Here is a 19704-nt window from a genome sequence, read left to right as displayed (position 1 = left end):
TTTACGCGTAAAAACTAAAAGGGACAAACGACATTTTTACAGCTGTAGCACTGGGCCCGTAGTTTACGGTACCAAGTGCAAGCTGCGCTAATTCAAGGAGGCCTCTGTATAAGCTACGCGTGACGACGGTACCGGTATCTACCAAAGTAGGTAGAAAAACCCCGGGGCATCTCAAATCTTGTTGCATCACATTGACGCCGTGAAGCCCCCAGCTACATGAGGATGCTCAGCGCGCTCTCGAGAGCTGTACGATCTCCTTTCTGCACTGGAAGATTTCTTCATGTTGGGCTTCCGAAACCACGCGTGCTCTTTGAAATCTTCTCAGTTCGGTCCGCCAGAACATCCACAGGGCCGTACCGTCATCCGGCCGCTTCTCGTTCGACATACGCACAGCTTAATGGGAAACTCAATCTCCCGTACATTACCTAAAAAGTCGAAATAGACATCTTTAACTGAGGGGAGAAACCATCAAACGAAGTGATTCAACAGTGATGTTATACGAGAAAAACGTAAGATCATCATAATGGCGAAGAAACAAGAAAAGAACCAGTGTGCTAGAGAGCCATCAAGCCATTGATTACTAGCATCAAGAGTTGAGATACACGGACGCCGTAACATTCGCCAGATTTCCACCTCAATTACCTCCGCACGGGGAGCCTAAGTTGCAACTGGTCCTGCAGCATTCGTTAAAGTCCATTCTTTGCCTTTGGCAGCACGCGCTGGTTGCAATATTTGATGCCGAAGAGACGCCCGCTCACCCTTGAGCTGTGCAGAGTTGCTGCGCATTGATTGCAGTGGCGAGCATCATGGCGATATCAGCAACGGCATATATTACCAGGTTCATCTTCGGAAGCTTCGAGTCGAAAAAGGAGTGAGTTGGAGGGGCCGAATAGCAGAATGAGCTATGCGTCATTAAAGTCGTTGGTACTCCCAACTAACAACTTGGTACTGTAGCGCTCTGCTAATCGTACAGCAGCGTGTAGCTGATGCGACATTTGTTTAGTACAAGGCCCATTCATTCGGCTCATAAACATCGTCAGACAAAATAGTATAAATGCTTAGTACACCATATCGCAGCCGTTCCGACACCCTACCCTTTCCGACATGTTTCCGACAGTTCGGATCCGCCAATCAGATCATGACGGTGTACTCAGATTAAGTACGCTTACACTAAGTACGGTCGCTTTTATAAGTACGACCATCCCAGTCAGCTTTGGAAAGGGAGTTCGAAGGCGCGAGGAAATGCTCTAAAGAGGCCTGTAGGCCGAGAAAACTCATTTTTTTTGTTTAGGGGCATTATAGGCTTCACAGCACTGTGCTCAACAGCCAGCAAATTCATAAATGAGACCCGAAGCCAGGGTGAGGGGCCACTATTAGAGGTTATTTTAAAACAATGACACTTAAGCCAAAAATAGTGACCTCATTGTCGTAGGCCAGTCATTTGGATTAACCTCATTCAGGTTTTTTACTCAGCCAATAAAACAACGTCACTTATTAAACCTTGCCTAGGTTTTTTACTTAGCCAATCATGCAGCGCCACAAATTACCGACAGGGGCCTTGTGGTCTCAGTCTTCTTTTTCCAGAGCCACCCCAGCAGATCTCCCGTAGCAAAGGACCAGTCCAGAGCACAGTATGCCATTGCGCACACGAATATCGCCGGCACTGCTGGTGCAGCGCTCGGATGGTAACGAGTGGGGGGTCCAATTCCCTGCTGTCGGCTTATGATGTTTGCGAAGAGTTGCAATTCATTAACATCTACTCACTTGTCTTACACATGTCCTACGAATTGAAGTATGTCTTGGGTTGATGTAGGCGCAGGATCAGCAATTTTGCTTGAGGTGAGGTGTGTACGGTACGTCGTGATACGGCCGTCGAGGGCTCCTAAGCGATGAAGTTTGCGCATCTCACGCAGTACGCTACCGCTGCCCTTTGCTCGGATCCCTTGTCCACTCAGGAAGCCGAGGACCGCCGATTCTGCACGTTGGCCGACCTCGAGAGCGCGATCCTTGTAGTCCTCCGATCTCTCGTGAAGCTGGAACCCGCCCTCCAGGAAAAGCTTCATGTACGCGACGATCAAGCGGTAATCTGACTTCTTTTGTCGGTCGTTAGAGCTCCAGACGCAAGGCTGCCGTGTGTACCACTCGAACCAGATCGATGACAGGTTGGTAGTCGCTTTCTTTCTGCGTTTCGCTGCAGGTGTTTGAGCTGACGAAACTCGCTCCTGTTCTGTAGTTTGGGCTGGCTCTTCGTGCGCAGGTCGCTTAAGGATGGCAGCCTCTAGCACCAGCAGGCGTGCAGACAACAGCCTATTGCTTTCGATAAGCTCATTAATGACAGCAGCGTGATGACACTCCGTTCGATTGCAGCCGTTCTTTTCAGTGTCCTTCCTTTGTTGAGCAGGTTCGGAGGCGACATGGCTCAGCGCGACCGACCACGCCAGCAAGTCGGTGTGGGAGATGTCAGCTGCTTCCAAGCATTCTTCCACTCGAACAACGAACAAGCTCCTGGGTTCGAGAGTCTTCACTTCCGGGAAATGCCTAATTAGGTAGGCGGTAAGGACCCCAATTATCTTGCGACTCACGTTTAGCTTGTTGTTCTTCAGCCCTACACAGGAAGCGAACAGCAACTCCTGCAACCGGGTCATGCGCTCTTGAGCCCCATGGTCGAGAATGGCAACATCAAGAATCATCGGTGCCTCGTCCGCAGCCCACCCGCTCAAGACCCGTGCTACTTTACGGTCCTCGCGTGGCGTGTTGAATACGTAGGCGAATCCTTTGTTGGTGCGCGTCATGTCCCATGACCCACGATCAAAGATCCACTGTGCAGCCAGCCGCTCGTCCCCGTTTGCATGCTGCGCCCCGCCCCGCCTGAAGGAGTGCGAGGTCAAGTTGGCTGAGGCTCCTGCCGGCTCCGACACCCGCTTCAGGAACCGGTTCACATACGCTTGAACCCCGTCGTCACCGCGAGCTTGGTTGGTCGCTGAAGGGTTGGCTGCAGCGGAGCTCGGGACGCTTCGCAGAGTGGCAGCCGCCGGGTCAGTCATCCCTGCTGCAGGAAGCTGCGAAGAGGTGGCAGCATTGACCGAAGGTACTCGTAGTACATCGAGAAGGGGTGCTGCTGCATCAAGTGAGGGTGCAGACGGTGTCACAAGAGAAGGAAGCTGGCTAAGCAGGAACACACAAGGCGACTCCTGCATCACCAAGGCTACTGCGAGCGTGTGCAGCGGGCAGGTCACAAAATCCGCCCGATCAGGTACGAGCGTGAGGCCTTGCTCCTCAGCTGTTTTCATTCGTAGCATCCGAATGTAGAAAACGTTGTCAGCTGACATTGTAATGTGCTGCTTTGTGACGTAGCCGAGATCTGATGAGCGGCCGAAGCAATGCCACATAAGGCACGCAAGCGCTGCATCTTCGTAATCCGAGGCGACGGATGCTGTTTTGTACACATAGCATATTAGTGAGCGCAAATCCGCCTTTGTACAAAGTGGCGCCTTGTTAGTAAATCCTCCATTATCACGTTTTAAGCAGTGTTTTTCGAGAGTCTTCCCTTGTTTAAGCAATATTAGCTCGGTTGGTACTCTATGATGAGGATACTCATCGAAAAATTAAAGCTTCACGTTTTTAAAGTAAGAAATGGCGGTGTTGGGCGCCAACTTACCTTTCTTACCTTCGCATGTGGCGAGATAGTAGCCAAAACGATCCATCACGGCCGCTAAGCTCTTTCCAGAGCTGTCACTGAAAATGCATGCTCGGACAACGTCCATGGATACATCTTCGATATTAAGCATACGCTCGAACGCGCCTATTCCGGTAGTACGCGCTTTTTGCGTGTTTGTAGGGATAAGTGCGGAGAGGCTCATGCTGGTGGCTGCTTGTCTTTTCTGCTTTTTGTTAACTGGACTTGACTGGTTGAGTGTACCTTAACACTACTGCTCAATTTTAACCTAAAGTAGGAGGTATACCGCATTGTCGGAACCACAAAAATATTGACATATATCTTACACGACTTAAATTCAGTATTGGTTTCAAAATAGTTAGCTCTAGCTTCCGACAAATATTTGTCAGAAAGTGTCGGAATGAAGAGCCTGCTCCTGTGCGACCTAATTGGCTGAATTAAGGTACATTGTAGTATATGATTGGATATTAATCACATATTCACAATCTTGCCTTTGTGTCTGTCGGAAAAACGTGTATATTCAATCATATTGTGCTTTTTGATATTGGCAAAAGATATTAGATTTGCCTTAATAATCCAAAAATTATTTAAACTCCCACATGTGTGACGTCACTCAAGCGCGAAAGCATGACGAGTTTCGAAGTGAGACAAATTAGATGTGTCAAGTTCTCTTTTGAAAATAGATTGTGATTAGAGAAATGAAATCAAGCTTTAAATCATTTTTGGAGTATTAATACATGTTTCTAGCCGATACTGCCAGGTGCAGGAAATGCATTGATGTGCTTATTGGGCTAATTATTTTTTGTGGCGAGTAGTTATTGGCTGTTTGCCGTGTTTTCTGCAACCGTGTAAAAAGTACATGTACCTTTCAAGTCAAAACCGTAAGAACGGCGGAAGGCGTACTCCTGTCCATTTGAAACCGTCGCTTTGCTCACAATTATGTAAGAAGTAGCGCGCTTTAACTGGGACACTGTTTTGATGCCAAACTGGTTAATTTTGCTGGTGCTGCAGACTTTTTACGGGCCACTGGTTGCAAAAAAAGTGATCGGTTGCAAAAATACCGTAAATTCCGGTTGCTATCTAGAGCGAATTGTGAGTGCTGGTCGGTAATCACTGGCTTTAATTTGATGATCAAACACATGCTACAGGTAAACAGAGATGGCGTGAGAAAGCAATTCTCGTGCTTTGAGCTAAAAATGCGGCTATCGACAGATATACTTCATACATCACGATACAGACAACGACGGTGAAATACGACAAAATACGCCAGGACCAACTTGAAGTTCAGAACACAATATTTGAGCAAGTTAAGAACCTTTTGCAGATAAAGCAGTAACATACATTGAATGGTGCAATTGGGTCAGTCAAAATCATTGTGAAAGACGCTGGTAATGCTATGTTAATGTTCGAAGTGGAATGTCAATTGAAATATGTCACTTTCATTTTGTTTTGATTTATACGACAATATTACTATGGAGGATGGCGCTCAAATCGTGGCGGATTTTGCCGTCGCTGTCTGTAGAGGACTTGATTAACAACAAGAGCACTGTACCAATGATAAATTTATTCAATAGTGCTATGTTCTTTTTCTCTGGCAGAATTTCTACCTGATCAATCGTGACTAAATAACTGCAGTGAGATTAATACTACCTCAGATTTTTGTTTCTACGTTTTATCACAGTCGTGCAAATGCAGTAGGCAAAGCACAATAAAGGGGGATTCTTCAATGGTCTTTAATAACTTCGACTCATCTCACTTTATTCAGGCACTCGACTTCCATCTTCCCTCGATCTCGCTAGCGTTTATCAAGATGACACTGCCATCTTGACTTGCCTACGCCCGATCTACTAACCGAATCGTTAGATATAGATGAGTTCCTCAACGTAAGCGCTATTCCACAGAACCAAGATGTCCACAATGTAACTCCGCAACGGATCAACCTAACAACGGCCAAGATGATAAACGTCAGCTTGCGAAGAACACGACAGTTCAGGGACAAGAAATCGATCGCAAAATGCACCACGTTGCCCCCAAACCTTAACTTATCATGCAAAACTTGGTCAAGGAGCTAAACTGTCAGCTGAAACAACTCAAGGCAGCGCGACCGGAGCACAATTCGACGCAGGGAAACGTGTCGACAGCCTTACCGTCTACCGCTTTGCTTTGGTTTCAGAGAAAAACAAGAAGAGGCTTAGGGCCTGAAGGGGTTTCTCAAACGTCGACGTAAACAGAGGTGCTTCAGTAATACCGTATGTTTTGTGATTCTAATACGGCATCCTGCGTGTTTCATTGATTATAGTAGATGCTGCGCCTGCTTCGCAGCCGCAGGAGATGCGTTGATGCGAGACTTGGGCTAAGTGACCGGCTGTCAGTGACAGCCTGTCACTTAGACTGTTTGCTGTCACTGACAGCAAACAGTTTCGTTTGGCACGTAGGTCGAGCTAGCAATTAACTATGCAACGCTTTCTGCTTCCTATTTTGTTCTTTTACTCAGTTCAGCACCTATTTTAGTACTGTCAATGTACTGCAAAAACTCGTCAAACGCACGACATTAGCAGTTACCATACATGTACCGTAACTACAGCTGGATGAACTACGTGTTGTATGTTATCGAAGAGATATAGTACACGACAGCGCAACCGTGCAATTCCTTGGAAGGTAGGAGCCGCAGTAGAAAATCGAAGAGCAGTGTACTCTTGTCCTGTTCACTTTGCTTTTTACCAGCAACACACTACAGCTACATTTCCGAAGTCTCTCCGCTCGCCCAAGACCTCAAGTTCCCCCGCCAAAGTCTCAAGTTCGAAGTCATGAAGTTCGCCATTGTCGCTATATTCGCCTCGATCCTGATCGTCGGAATCTCCGCCGAAGGTTTTGCTTGCGCCGCGGTTCCCTACATTATATGCGACGGTGGAAATAACCCCACAGTCTGTGCAAGTAACGGTGTCACCTACTGGAACAGATGCGACTTCTACAAGGCCAACTGCGACAACAAGGGGCTAAAAGTACTCTACGAGGGCATGTGCACAAGGGGCCGGCGTTTAAGAGATGCCCAAGCTTGACCTGTCAGATTGAGAACTGTTGCCAAGCTGAATCAGCTGCTGATAGGCCAGAATGGGAGGAACTCGAATATGTACCTAGTAACCTTGTGAGAAAAATAATATTAGTGGTACTATCGTAGTACTACTAGTACTTGTTGTAATTCACCGCTCGAAGAGTGCACTACATCATGCAACATTCGTGCAATGTGTCTTTAAGGATGCAATTTGCTCATTGATCACTGTTTTTGTGATTTCTATAACATAACCAGATCATGCAACGTATCTCAAAGTATAAATTTGAGCATGTACCCCAGGTAGTAAGGGCCGCATGAAGTTCTACACTTCGTTTCATCTTCCAACTGGCCTACTGTACTTCGTCGAACGAGTGCAACATCTCCTGTGAAATGAGGAGTATGCGCTAGTACCGGAAGTGGTGCATTTGCATTATTGTAGTCGAATCAATGAATCCAAAAGTTGAGTCAAAACTAGAGCAAATTGCAAGACTACAAAAGCATGATACCTCAGCAACGTGGAACCGGCACAATAAAATAAATTATGTACGAACCAAACAAATCATATTTTTAATAGGTAATCAAGGCGTGAATCCTGTTGTGAATGAAGACTCAACACAATTTACGCCGCCCATTTAAAAGCTTATCTTTTGCGATGCATCTCCTGCCTGAATGTTTCGTTTTGCATCGCTTTAGCTAAACCTATCAATGCGCCCGTCCTCCGACAATTACCCTAACTCTTTAATCATGTCCGTTTATCTGAATAAGCGGAACCTTTTTTGATATCCTGACATGCTCGAGTTTACACGGGACTCCGGCTCCATCTAAAGTTTGTGCCGTGCCAGTCCCCACTGAGACGTTTTTATGTCTACTACCTCCCGTCATGCGTGAGCTCGTCCGAATCGCTGTCTGAATGTGGTGAGGCCACTAATAAAAAAGCTACGCTGACCTAAATATTATTCACTGTTAAACGACAACGTCTTTCAATTAGTGCAGTTATCCAAGATCACTATAAAAAGCTGTATTTTCAAATTCACCATGGCAAAACGGCCATGCTGATCTCCATCAACTTTTTAAGGCTTTGTGGAGGCCTTGACTATTTTTAAGATCCAAGTATCGATCAATTTTAACCAATACTTCAGGTTTGCTATTGACCTTATTCCTGTAAAGCGGAAGCCTGTGTTTCATTAGCATCGCGATACATCCGATGGCGCTTTAGAGCTGCGAGCCCCCCCCCCCTCTCTCTCTCTCTCTGGACCTTCGAGGTCCACGTCCCGGTAGCACCAGGTGTTCCGAAATAATCATTGTATTGAGCTTCAATACAAGATTAGCAGCTAATTATTTATTTTTGAGATGCCAGATATCACTTTCAATACATTATTTCCACTGCGATATTATTTTTCCTTGACTTTGCCGTGTTTCTTACTTGAAAGTAATTTTTAATGGAGCATGACAGCGAAAAAAAGGTGGCTGCAACAATTTTCTCTTTTGGTTTCAGAAGAACAATGAAGTATTATGCAGGCTCCGATAATAACATTAAAAAATATATTATCAATGCCCTCAGCGTTCTTCTGAAATCAAAAGTAGTACTACAGTAAAAGATCTGCCACCAAAATCCCACAAGCACAGATACTCACTCAAATGTAGCAAAAATCACTTTGTACTACTCCGTTCTCCAAATATCGTAATCGCTGCCTTATTTCTCCCACAGTAAAAGCTGTGTTTGTGTTAGGAAAGTAGCAAAAGAATGTATTCTATTCAGTACTGTACTTTCTAACAGACAGCTCAGCTACGCATCCAGCACGTTGTGAAGTTGCTCGACAAAGTACTGAATCTCGTCGATCTGAATCTCCATCACAGCGCTAGTGAAGCCATCCTGTCGAAAGTTCGCTCCAGTCTCTCCAGCAGCCAACTTAAACGCTGTTCCGAGTGTGCTGTAAACAATCACACACAAAATTAATCAGCACACCCACCTTTTCCAAGCCTCATAAAGCCACATACTTCCGATGGATCTCGCCAGGTGTAGACGGACACGTCAAACCCACGACCAAGAAGCAATTCTGCGCCGGGTTTCGCGTGATTAGTACCAGTGGAACAATCGATTTGTTCGTCACTGTCTCCTCTTCTGCGTCCGCCTCCTCGTTCTCGCCGTCTTCCTGTAGTTTCTTCCGGGCTGATGCGTTGACACCGCCCCATTTGCCGCTTGCACGGTGCACATTGAGCAAGAACAGAGCTAACTGGGTAAGCACGTTCGCGTTCGCAAAGAGCTCTTGTTCCCGCTCTGGAACATTCAAACACACGTAGCGGAAGTGCTTGACACGGACGAGCAGTTTTCGCTCCATGATCGAGAGTCCCACACGGACAATCGCTTGCTTGAGTGACATGGACACCTTGATGCCACTTTCCATGAGTTTACTGGATGTTACAGACTGACAAGCAAGCGCCGTGTGCGCTAGCATGAAGTTCTGCTGTCGGAAATCCTCTTGCGAGTCTTCGTCAGCTTCCGCGTCTTTCTCCTCTCCGTCCTTGTCGTTGCTATCGCTAGAGGACAAGATCGAGTCCAGCGAGAATAGACTGGAGAATGTGTTGTTCTGGTGTTGCGTCTCGGCCTCAAAGACTGCCGCGACGTAACTTTCTGGGGCCTCTAGAAGCGCTTGAAGACCGTACACCGCGTCAGCTGCACACAGTTGATACTGGAAGGCAAACGTTCGTTTGAAAGAGCCATAGAAAAGGTCGTGGAGACCAAATTTCGGCGCCATTTCTTGCGTCTTCTCACGTAACATTTGCTTCATCTCCAATGGCATGTACGAGAATTTCTGTTGGCTTTGACGTAGAGAAAAGCCCATACGTGCAAGGAACATGTGCAGTTCTGTATCTCCTGCACCGTTGCCATTGTTACCTGACGCGTTGCGTGCACCAACACGACGAGCTTGGTCGTGATAAAGCCCGAGCTTCGACGCCACGTAGTCCGAGTAATACATGGCTTCATACAGCGACCAATGGCGGTAGCACATGAAGCGATATTCCTCTTCAAAGCTGATCTTCCCGTCGTCATAGCCAGGGTGTCGGTCTTCGTCTCCAGTAGCTCCAGGGCCACTGGACGGCGCGGAGGCATCCACAGCCAAGACCTCGTCCTGGAACCGTGTAACCATGAGGTTATAGTTGTCGGTATCGATCTCCTCTAGCACGAATTGCTTGGTCAATCCAATGATGGCAAACCACAGCAGATCACGCTGTGAGCTGTTCACTTGCTGAGCTAATTCGAACGCTACAGTGGCAGCAGGAGCGCCGTGGAATGAGCCTCTGTAGTATCTCAAGATCTCCTCACGACGTCGTCTTTTAGCCGTCACAGTACTCTCCTCTACTGGCTCTGCGGGGACGAGTGTGTCCACTTGATCCTTCTCTTCACTGTCGTCTTCTTTTCGTCTCTTGGGACTTTGTTCCATGTCTTCGTCTTCATCTTTCTCGTCTCGTTTTCTCTTTTCACTGTCGTTCTCCTCCTTTTCGGTATCTTGAGTGTCTTCTGTACCGAACTCCACTTCAGCTTCGCTGTCACTTTCTTCGTCGTCTTCTTCTTCAGCCTCACTTTCTTCTTCTTCTTCTTCAAAATCCTCTACTTCTAAGTCGGGACCGAACGCCGGATATTCGTCCAATGATAATGCGCCGTCATCGAACACTACGATCTGTTGGTGTTCGTCGTATATATTGGCCAAGTGAATGGGTCGGTGGCTGTCTAATACGTAACATTTGACGTATGAAGGTAGTGCCAAGAGCTTGGCTACGTCCACGATGGCGCCGCAGTTCAGCATGATGACTGAACGAAGCTCTCCGCCGCCTCGTAGTGTCCCGTCGTCTCCGCGGATACGCGTCTCGCGAGCCTGGAGCACGTCCTCGTAGCCTCGCACTGCCAACAGCGAGTAGCTCAACATATCGGCGCGTAGAAGACGCGTCAGGATCTCTGCAGCACAGAGCGCGTCCACATCAAAAGCCACGAGGATCAACACGCTGCAGCTACCACCAGACTGCAGCGCGTCATGCTTGATCTGCCCGTACGCGGCGTGGAACTCCTCTCGCGGCCAGAGCATTGGAAATGTTACACTGACAACGTTCCCGCCAAAATATTTAAGTTCGGTTCACAAGCTAAGTTCACTGTATACGTATAGTTTATGATGTACGTTTGGAGTGGTAGCGTAAACACAACTTGTGTAAGATTTGAGTGGCGCAATACACAAGATACTTTTCTTTCTCAGATGCAAAGTGCGTCGGACGACGTCGAATACAAAACTCCAATGGAATCTTGTTTACCCTCGAAACGGCTGTTCCCAACCCAAAGCTCCACGTGGTGCGCTCATTCTCCGTCTTCCTCGCAAGCCGCAGCAAGAATCTCTTCCTTCCTTTTCTAATTTCAACCATGTCGCTCGACTTTTCCAAGGTGGAGAACAACCCGGTGCCGCTTATCGCGGAGAAGCACAACAAGAACGTGGCGTTTGTCGTGTACCGCAACAAGAACAAGAATGTGGTCGTGTACGCCGCCAACATCCGCGAGGACGGCACGCTGGACCCTGAGAACCCTCTGGATGTGTACTGGATCATGTTCGAGCAGGACGGCTGCCCCCGTGAGGAGCTCAACATGATTGAGCGCAACACGGCATACGGCGCCACTGTTAAGCCTCGTGAGGGCCATCCCGGTGAGTACGAGGTGACGTTGACGTCGCTCAAGGACCGCGTCATCTATCTGTCCATCGTGGACGGCAAGCCCGTGGGTCGTGGCTCCATTAGCGGCCAGGAAGGCTGCACGCTTGAGCGCGTGTTCGTCCTGTCCACCACGTCGTGGGGCATGCCCAAGGTGCAGCACATTGAGATCCACGGCAAGGATGCTCAGGGAAACGCCACCATGGAGAAGAAGATCCCGTAATCGTGCAGTCGTCTCGACGTGGAGCTGACTGTGAGTCCAACGTGGAGTTTGACACTCCCAACTAACAAATAACCAAAAATGTAATAGAAAAAATCGCAACCATGAGACTGTAACAAGACGATCTTTCTTGTCCTGTTTGAAGAAGTTGATAGACTCTTGTCTTCTCGACAGCTGATTGCTGTCTTAAGAGCAGTGTATTTCTAGTGATGACGGCAAAATCATGGTGGCCTGCTCCATTCTTGGCTCAACGTAGTGGCGATTCAGTAGCCAATGGCACAGATATTTATTATTGGGTGTGTGGCGTAAGGAAGCAAAGTCGTTTGCAGTCCAGGCACGTGTCGCTGTCGATAGATTAGCGAACAGCGGCAAGATGACAGATGTCGAGGACTCGGCGGTGAACGACTTCTTACTGATCCTCGAGGAGCACCGCAAGAACTGTGAACGACAGGGCAAATATGTGGAGGCTGAGATCGCCAAGAACCGCCTGGAGGAGCTAAAAGTGCACGAGGAAACCCGACGAAGAGAAGCGATGCGCTCGCGACAGATCGCCGAGCGCCTGGGGGTCGAAGAGGCGCATATGCTCGAGTTCCAGCAATTCAATCAGGTCTGGGATAGAAAAATGGACGAGTACGAGCGCAACGTCGAGGAGCTGGTTGTTAATATGAGAGAGAAACACAAGTCTGAACTACTGGAGTTCCAACAGAAACTACTGGAGAAAAACCAGAAGCCAAAGTTCTCCAAGGACCTGCTCAATCTCCGACGAATTGAAGAGCATCTCGCTCGGCAAAAAGAGTACGTTTGATAAAAAAAAATACGAAAATCCAGTAAAATAACGTTTGATTGCTATTTAGTTATGGCGAAGCACACAAGATCAAGTTGAAATCGGACGCTTTGGAAGCCTGGGAGCTCGAAAAGTGGCGCAACCTCAAGCAGCAGGAGATGTTCCAGCGCGAAGTAACCTTCAAGCAGCGACAGAAACAGGATCTGGACGCGCTTCAGAAGCGCATTCAATCAGGAAGAGAGGAACAGAAGAAACAGCGTCAGATCGACCTCGAAAGGTGCGTTCCTAACCTCCTGGCTCCAATTCACACCCGCGTGCTGTAACTATTGTTCCCTTTAGACTCTTACAGCGGTACCAGAATGTCAAGGCGGAGCTGCAGCAACAGCAAAATTTGGAGAGAATCCGACACGAGAAGTTTGCGCAGCGAGCAAAATGAATTCGCACAAGAACAGTTGAAACCCAGCTAATTATCTTGTATCACTAAGAAAAAAACTCATTCACTGCTAGTTATGGTTCAAAACCACTGCGCTTGTCCCTATGTAATATCTGCGATCATTTTTCCCATGTCGGAAGAGCTGCGATCTTCATGTGTAGCAGCATTTTGACTGTTTTTTTTAGTCTCGTCGAACCGCCTTGAAGGCCTTCTTGTTCTGGAGCACCATGTAGACCATCGGCAGTACCACGCCCACGAGCATGATCAAGAAACCGGTCACGTACGCGCCCGATACGTACGACACGGACACCTCGACTTCGTCCATCTTCGATATCCTCACTGATTGGCGAAAAGACGCATTAACTGTCACTTTTTATTTCATCCAATCATATATTTTTATTTACCAGATCCCACTTGGTGGTCATTTTTGATTTTGAACATTTGACGATGCTCGTCCGGTCAGTGGTGCGCTCGCTCCAGCGAGGTTCTCCTCGTCTCTTCTCGTCTGCTGCAGCCGTAGAGACGAAACCCAAAGGCTCACCATTTGCACGCTACTTCTGGTATACGACTGGCATCATGTTGGGCATCCCTGGTGCTATAGGAGGGGTGTTCGTGTACAACCTGCAGACAGACGACGAATTCTACAACCACTTTAACGACCGCTACCCTGATCTCATCGACACTATCAACGAATACGTGCCGCTGAACGAGTCGCTTCTTGAATTGGCCAAGCGTGAGGATAGTGGCCCAATCGGGTCCACAGAAGACCTCATTAATGAGAGTACGTTGCTGTTTACAGCTCGGATTTGAGTGAAATATTTGCTAATTGACCGTCAATTTTGTAGCTGTGACGGTGGTAGCGGAGCTGCAATCAGGCCATAAGGTGAAATTTGACGTATTGGGCTCGGCCAGTCAGAAGGAGATCGAGGCGCTTGCACTCAAGCAGTCAGCCAAGCCCGAGAACGACCGTGTGGTGAACGTCACCTTTGCAGAGGAAGGAGACGACGCGAAGGACAAGAAGGCGGTGGCACCTACTGCACAGGAAGCCTGGCCACCCGCTCCTCGTGTCACGTGGGGTAGTGCTGCTGTCGCGCAGAAGAGCAAGAAGCCTGTGGACTCGGCCAAAGAACTCCGTCTGCAGATCGAGGAGATCCGTGCGCAACAAGCGGCTCTCGAGGAGTCCAAATATGCCGGACGTGACATCGATGAAGCGGATGAGGAGATCGCGGTGCTAGAGGCGCGTAAGATCGAGTTGAAGGAGCAACTTCCACGCAAGCGCTTCTTGTGGATCTTTTAGACTCGAGATGGAGATAACAAGTAGACTGATGATCCCTCGCTTTTCGAATTATTGCTGATCAGAGTGCATTGCATAGGGAAGGGCCGTCAGTTGCAATTTTGGTCACTAGAACCGAAGCGAGCTCTGTATAACAAATGCAGCAACGGCCACATGGATGTGGTGTCAGAGCCTCATAGAATAATGCTAAAACATTGTGCTGCAAGTTACGGGCCCAAAAATATAGATGACGCCGCAATTATTGCTAGCAATAACTTACATTTGTAGTACGTACTGCTACAGTACAGTACATGTATAATAACTCTCCGATATTGTATAATCCGAGCGAAAAAAGTTTGATAGCTCGTACTTCGATATAAATGAGCTCAGGTTGCCACAAGGTTAAATGAAACTCTGAGAAAACAAAGGAGAACGTATTTTTCTAATTATCATTAGTGCTTACGCCTCTCTTCGGCGGCAACTACACCAATATCACTAAGACCAGGATTGCCGGTGGTATTTTTTTGAAGTAGCGGATTCAAAGTTTAGGTAAGAGGACCGTTTTAATTATCGAATATGGGTATGTAACAGTATCCATTCACACTGTTCTTAATCATTCAACTCTGAAGCTTATCCACGCGGATGTAATGGGAATTTCATCAAGTGCCGTGCGTCGACTTCGAGCGATGTAAACTTTTTTAGGGACTGGCTTGCGAAGAAAAACAAGGACGCAAACAGCAAATACCATTACCAATTAGACCTGAACCAAACGGCCAATGAAAAAAAATGTAGAGCTCTAAATAGCGATATTGGTGGACACTGTTGTGAACAGAGGTGAGCTTGACTTGATTTTGAAAGCCAGTGGACCCGAGGGTACAACTAAACTGGAGACTGCTATGGAGAAGATCATCTGTTCTACGTAATAAGGCCCAGTCAAGTATGTTGGTTTGCCAAATTCGAATGGCTTCTGGCCGTCGATTGAGATAATCGAGCGCTTCCGCCTTGTGGCGTGTGTACTTCAGTTTGGAGGTGATTGTTTTCGTCGAAAACTTGTCGAGTTGAGCCGGGTTGTCGATCAACATTTTCTCGAACTTCTTACTTGGGCCGAATACGTATTTCGCAATCCACAGCCTCTCTTCGTCTGTAGCGTCGTGATTGTTTGGCTTATGATGGCGTAAGTGGCCGTTGATACTAGATATATCTACATCCATGACCTCTCGTGACGCAACCTCCGAGATCGATAGAAGAGCAGCTCCAAGAAGCAGGACGAGGTTTGCACGCATGTCTCGATTCTTCAAATCTGATTTTTGTTGGTCTGTAGGTCGGCTAGGAAAATACTAAGTGAGCGATACAATTGCCGCTGTGAGTGCGGTGCAGTGCACTACTGTAAGTACAGAGTTAGCGAAGGGAATGTGCATGTTTACGAGTCATTCCAGTACGCAAGTACACTCCGTAATACGGCATTTTAATTAACTTCACCGATTTTGGAGATACTCTATCCCCCACTGATGGTACAAGTTCTAAATGCCGCTGTTTTTTAAAACGAGCTGTAAAAACAAACTTGTTCTATGAAAACAGAAAACACTCTCCGCCACTCGAATCAATAAAATCGGCTGAGTGTACGCGGTGATATGATCGCTCAAAGTTGGTCATGGCTAACAACCCATGAAAATCTACACCTGTAGAACACCTACCTGTAATGCATCTGCAGCAAGCAATACCCATCCTTATCATTAAAAGGAAGTATCTATACGTATTTTATGGCAGAAAAGCATGTTGACGGCCGGATTCTGGCACACCCGAACACATACATAGGCTCGCATGAAAAACTCACTTCTATGTTTTTAAGCGACTTCTACTGCTGTAGCTATCTTTTCCTATATCTATATAATCTTTTGTGGTGCTGTACAATGCGAGAAAACAGATTAACGTGCTCATTTCATTGTGCTGGACTTGGGGCAATGTCTACTTATGGAGATTTTTAGTTCTTCGAGTTAGCACATGATAGTTTATAGTAAGATTACACAAGTTGTATTCTAGTATTTATGCTACAAGGTTGCAGCTAGAACGGCTTGGCTCGCTTTTAAGGGGCGCGACAAGTTATCCAAGTTGCCTGGTTACCATTTTCATTAGGGTTGTATTCTGATGCTATCAGATTTATACTTGGTTTTTGTAAAGAATTTACGCATCCAGGTGTGGACTGATGCGTGGATCGACCTACCTGGGGGATAGAGATTAACCTCTGAATACGGTACAGTCTAACCACAAGAAACTTTAGCGGTGCTAACAGTACGTCGCTACTTCGTATATAATACTTGCAGAACGTATTGTGCTTTGCACGTATTTTTTTTAAGCAAAACTGGCAAATATAATACATCTTGCCTTAACTTAAAGTCTAAATTATGGCTTTCTGGTTTGCGGTTCCATTAATTATTACCACGACGTGTCACATTTAGATTAGTTACCGGTATTACGATTTGCGATCGGAGGTGCAAAACGAGACTTTTGTCTTGTTTCTTTACATTTTTGACGGTATCTACTGAGCATTTATTACATGCATTTTACTTCTAATAAGTATTATTGTAATTTTGCCAGACGATGTTTACGAGCAAAATGAATAGGCCTTGTTAGCACTAAACCAAAAAATTTCATGTCGCATCAGCTACGTACAGACAGCGACGGTGAAATCCGCCATACCATACAAATCCGCCACGAACACTTGAAGTTCAAAAATAAAAGATTTGAACAAGTTTTTATTTTAGCCAATGATAGAGTAAATTGAATCGACTGGTTCCTACGGGTAGCATATCACATATAGTTAGAATTTCTTTCACTCTGGAAAGGGCGCCTCAGCGCTCCTATACAATTCTAACCAAGCGCGAAGCAATCGTGACTGCTGAGTCGTTAGGAAGCTGCCAAGCCGCATCAAAGAGACTAAATATCCCTCGCACGACTCTTCGCGACTGGCTAGACGATAAAGAGAACATCCAAGACTTTGCGGGTGCCCAAACCAGCAAAACCTTGAAGGGCCAGAGTGCAGCGCCGTTAATACACTTCTCTCACGATTTGGTAACCTTTATGAAGGATGTGCGACGAGAAGAATGGGTAAACCGCCTTCTTATTAATTTACTTTTTACATTGTGACCTAAAACCGCTTGTTGCTTAGTATTTGTACAGATTTACTGATTCAATATTTCAAAGAGCAGCAAACGCGATGGCTTCAAACGTATCTTGCTGGTAAGGAAAGCGGTGAGAAGGGTCTAAGTGCGTTTATGAGACTATGTCAGCGGTTTGGAATATCTTTTGATTTTGCTGATTTTATATAATTGCTTTATTAAATAGTGTGATAATCGTGGAGCTACTAACACATCCGGTTGGTCATGTATACTCAGTGCAGGAGAGCAGTTTTATGGATGCCAAAGTGTGGGCGATATATGTACGAGAGCTGCTCAAGTTCGAGATCGAGGCACTATCAGTGCTTATACTCGATAACTTCGACGCACATGTTTTAAAAGAAGGACTTGATGTTGTTGTCGAGACAACGTCGGCCCTGGTTTGCCAGCTACCGCCCAACAGTACAGCGGCCTGCCAGCCACTAGACGTTGAGGTTTTCAACTTTGCTTTTTGCTAATTAATTCGTTTTATCTACCAATAAAAATGTGCGACGGATTTTCCTGTCGCAAAAACAAAAAAAGAACTACTATGGAGGATGGCTTTCAGAGGGTGGCGGATTTCACCGTCGTTGTCTGTACTCCATCAGCTCATAGCTCATTCTGCCACGGCCCCTAAAACTAACTCAAACACGAAACTTCCGAAGATGAACCTGGGAATATACGCCGTTGTTGCTATCACCACGATGTTCGCCACTGCAATCAATGCGCAGCCACTCTGCCCAGCGCAAGGGTGTGCTTACCTCTACTCGCAATCAAATTTTGAGACCAGCCAGTGCTGCCAGAAGCAAAATATGGACTTTAACGAATGCTGCAAGGCCAGTTGCATCCCCATGCTGAGGTGAATGAGGTGGATTTTGGGCGAAGGTTACAGCGTCCGTGTATCTCAATTCGTGATGCTAATAATCAATGGCATGAGGGCTCTGTAGCACACTGGTTCTTTTTTTGTTTCTTCGCCGTTATGATGATCTTGAGTTTTTCTCGTATAACATCACTGTTGAATTACTTCGTTTAACGGTCTCTCCATCGGTTAGAGACGTCTATTTCGACTTTTTGAGGTAATGTGCGGGAGATTGTGTTTCCCATTAAGCTGTGCGCATGTCGAACGAGAAGCGGCCGGATAACGGTACGGCCCTGTGGATGTTCTGGCAGACCCAACTGAGAAGATTCCAAAGAGCACGCGTGGTTTCGGAAGCCTAACATGAAGAAATCTTCCAGCGCAGAAAGGAGATCGTACAGCTCTCGAGAGCGTGTTGAGCATCCTCATGTAGCTGGGGGCTTCACGCCGTCAATGTGATGCATCAAGATTTGATACCCCCCCCCCCGGGGTTCTCTTACCTACTTTGGTAAATTTTGTCGTCACGGTAACTTGTACAGAGGTCCCCCTGTAAAAGCGCAGCTTGCACTTCGTATACCCATGTATATCGGATCGCATAACATTAGACAAATTAACAAATCACTTTGATTAGTCGACCCCCTACGCTTACTTTTGAGGGGGACTTCTGTACTTGTTCTCTCGATTTTATATCCAGAGCGAGTCATTCTGACCCAATAGTACGCTAACCTTTTATACTCAGAAGTAAACTCACTTCAGCACTTGATACACCTGCTATATAAGATCTACTTCCTCCGTCCAAAAATATAAGACCAGCGCCACACATAACACTGTCCGAAAATATAAGACTAAGTTCGGTTCGTATCAGCCGAACTTAGCAGATTTATTGCCTTCTGATAGATTCTGTCACTACAAGCTAGGGACTGAGGGAGAATACCACGGCTATCCGTCAACGTGGCTTTCGAAAGATGGGGGATGGCGTACTTGTTGCTTCCGTCAACGTCCATAGAAGCCATCAGCACAGATTGTAGAGAAACGAAAACTCTATCTAGAGCGCTGTAATGAAGCTGCTTGAAGGCTTCGTTGACATTGTTGACCAGATCTTCGATAGTTTTAGCCTTCTTCTTGTGCTGGAGCGACTGTATGGAGCTAAAAAAAACGAGGTCGAGAGCATTAAAATCCGGTGAATTAGCAGGTTGTGGCTGAAGGCGCATCCTCCACCCGCCCTCCGCACATGCCGCAAGTACAGCAGGATCATCCGCAGCCACATGGGGTTTTGCGTTGTCGTGCTGCAAGATGACTCGCTTGCCCGAAGGCCAAAGGGCCTTAATGCAGGGAATGACCGACCGGCAAAGACACTGCCGATAGATGTCACGAGTCACTGCGTATGTCTTCAGTTCCAACGTCCCCACAGGCCGATTCTTGCTTGAACGCTCGGCCGGTTCGTAGATAGCAAATGGCCACAAGCCAATTTTCCCATCCCACACTTTATGTTGCCTAGGATCCCAACGTGGGCGAGCCACAGCAACAAGAAACATAACTTTAACGGTATCATTCTTGTTCTTGACCGTC

At 46.8% G+C, this 19704-nt stretch overlaps 5 protein-coding genes across 5 annotated transcripts; 4 read left to right on the top strand and 1 right to left on the bottom strand.

Annotated features, from left to right (window-relative positions):
* Positions 1 to 8396: 8396 nt before the first annotated feature.
* Positions 8397 to 10810, bottom strand: PITG_10186 (cell division control protein 45; the record flags this gene model as incomplete). The annotated part of the gene is made up of 2 exons (XM_002902666.1): positions 8397 to 8659; positions 8727 to 10810. 2 exons carry the CDS (start codon positions 10808 to 10810, stop codon positions 8515 to 8517), a joined length of 2229 nt encoding a protein of 742 aa, XP_002902712.1.
* Positions 10811 to 11136: 326 nt separating this feature from the next.
* On the top strand, positions 11137 to 11640 carry PITG_10185 (uncharacterized protein; the record flags this gene model as incomplete). Its single annotated transcript, XM_002902665.1, has 1 exon — positions 11137 to 11640. One exon carries the CDS (start codon positions 11137 to 11139, stop codon positions 11638 to 11640), a length of 504 nt encoding a protein of 167 aa, XP_002902711.1.
* A 349-nt stretch (positions 11641 to 11989) lies between these two features.
* On the top strand, positions 11990 to 13184 carry PITG_10184 (uncharacterized protein; the record flags this gene model as incomplete). The annotated part of the gene is made up of 3 exons (XM_002902664.1): positions 11990 to 12432; positions 12492 to 12698; positions 12761 to 13184. The coding sequence occupies 3 exons, from the start codon at positions 12011 to 12013 to the stop codon at positions 12855 to 12857; spliced, it is 726 nt and encodes a 241-aa protein (XP_002902710.1).
* Positions 13185 to 13301: 117 nt separating this feature from the next.
* PITG_10183 (uncharacterized protein) lies at positions 13302 to 14173 on the top strand (the record flags this gene model as incomplete). The annotated part of the gene is made up of 2 exons (XM_002902663.1): positions 13302 to 13635; positions 13700 to 14173. The coding sequence occupies 2 exons, from the start codon at positions 13302 to 13304 to the stop codon at positions 14149 to 14151; spliced, it is 786 nt and encodes a 261-aa protein (XP_002902709.1).
* Positions 14174 to 17836: 3663 nt separating this feature from the next.
* On the top strand, positions 17837 to 18142 carry PITG_22911 (PcF and SCR74-like cys-rich secreted peptide, putative; the record flags this gene model as incomplete). Its single annotated transcript, XM_002902662.1, has 1 exon — positions 17837 to 18142. One exon carries the CDS (start codon positions 17837 to 17839, stop codon positions 18140 to 18142), a length of 306 nt encoding a protein of 101 aa, XP_002902708.1.
* Between the last annotated feature and the right edge of the window lie 1562 nt (positions 18143 to 19704).

This window comes from Phytophthora infestans, genomic scaffold, assembly GCF_000142945.1.
Source record: "Phytophthora infestans T30-4 supercont1.17 genomic scaffold, whole genome shotgun sequence".
Lineage (NCBI taxonomy): Eukaryota > Oomycota > Peronosporomycetes > Peronosporales > Peronosporaceae > Phytophthora > Phytophthora infestans.
Note: the sequence above shows the minus strand (reverse complement) of the source record. Positions and strands in the feature narration are given on the sequence as shown.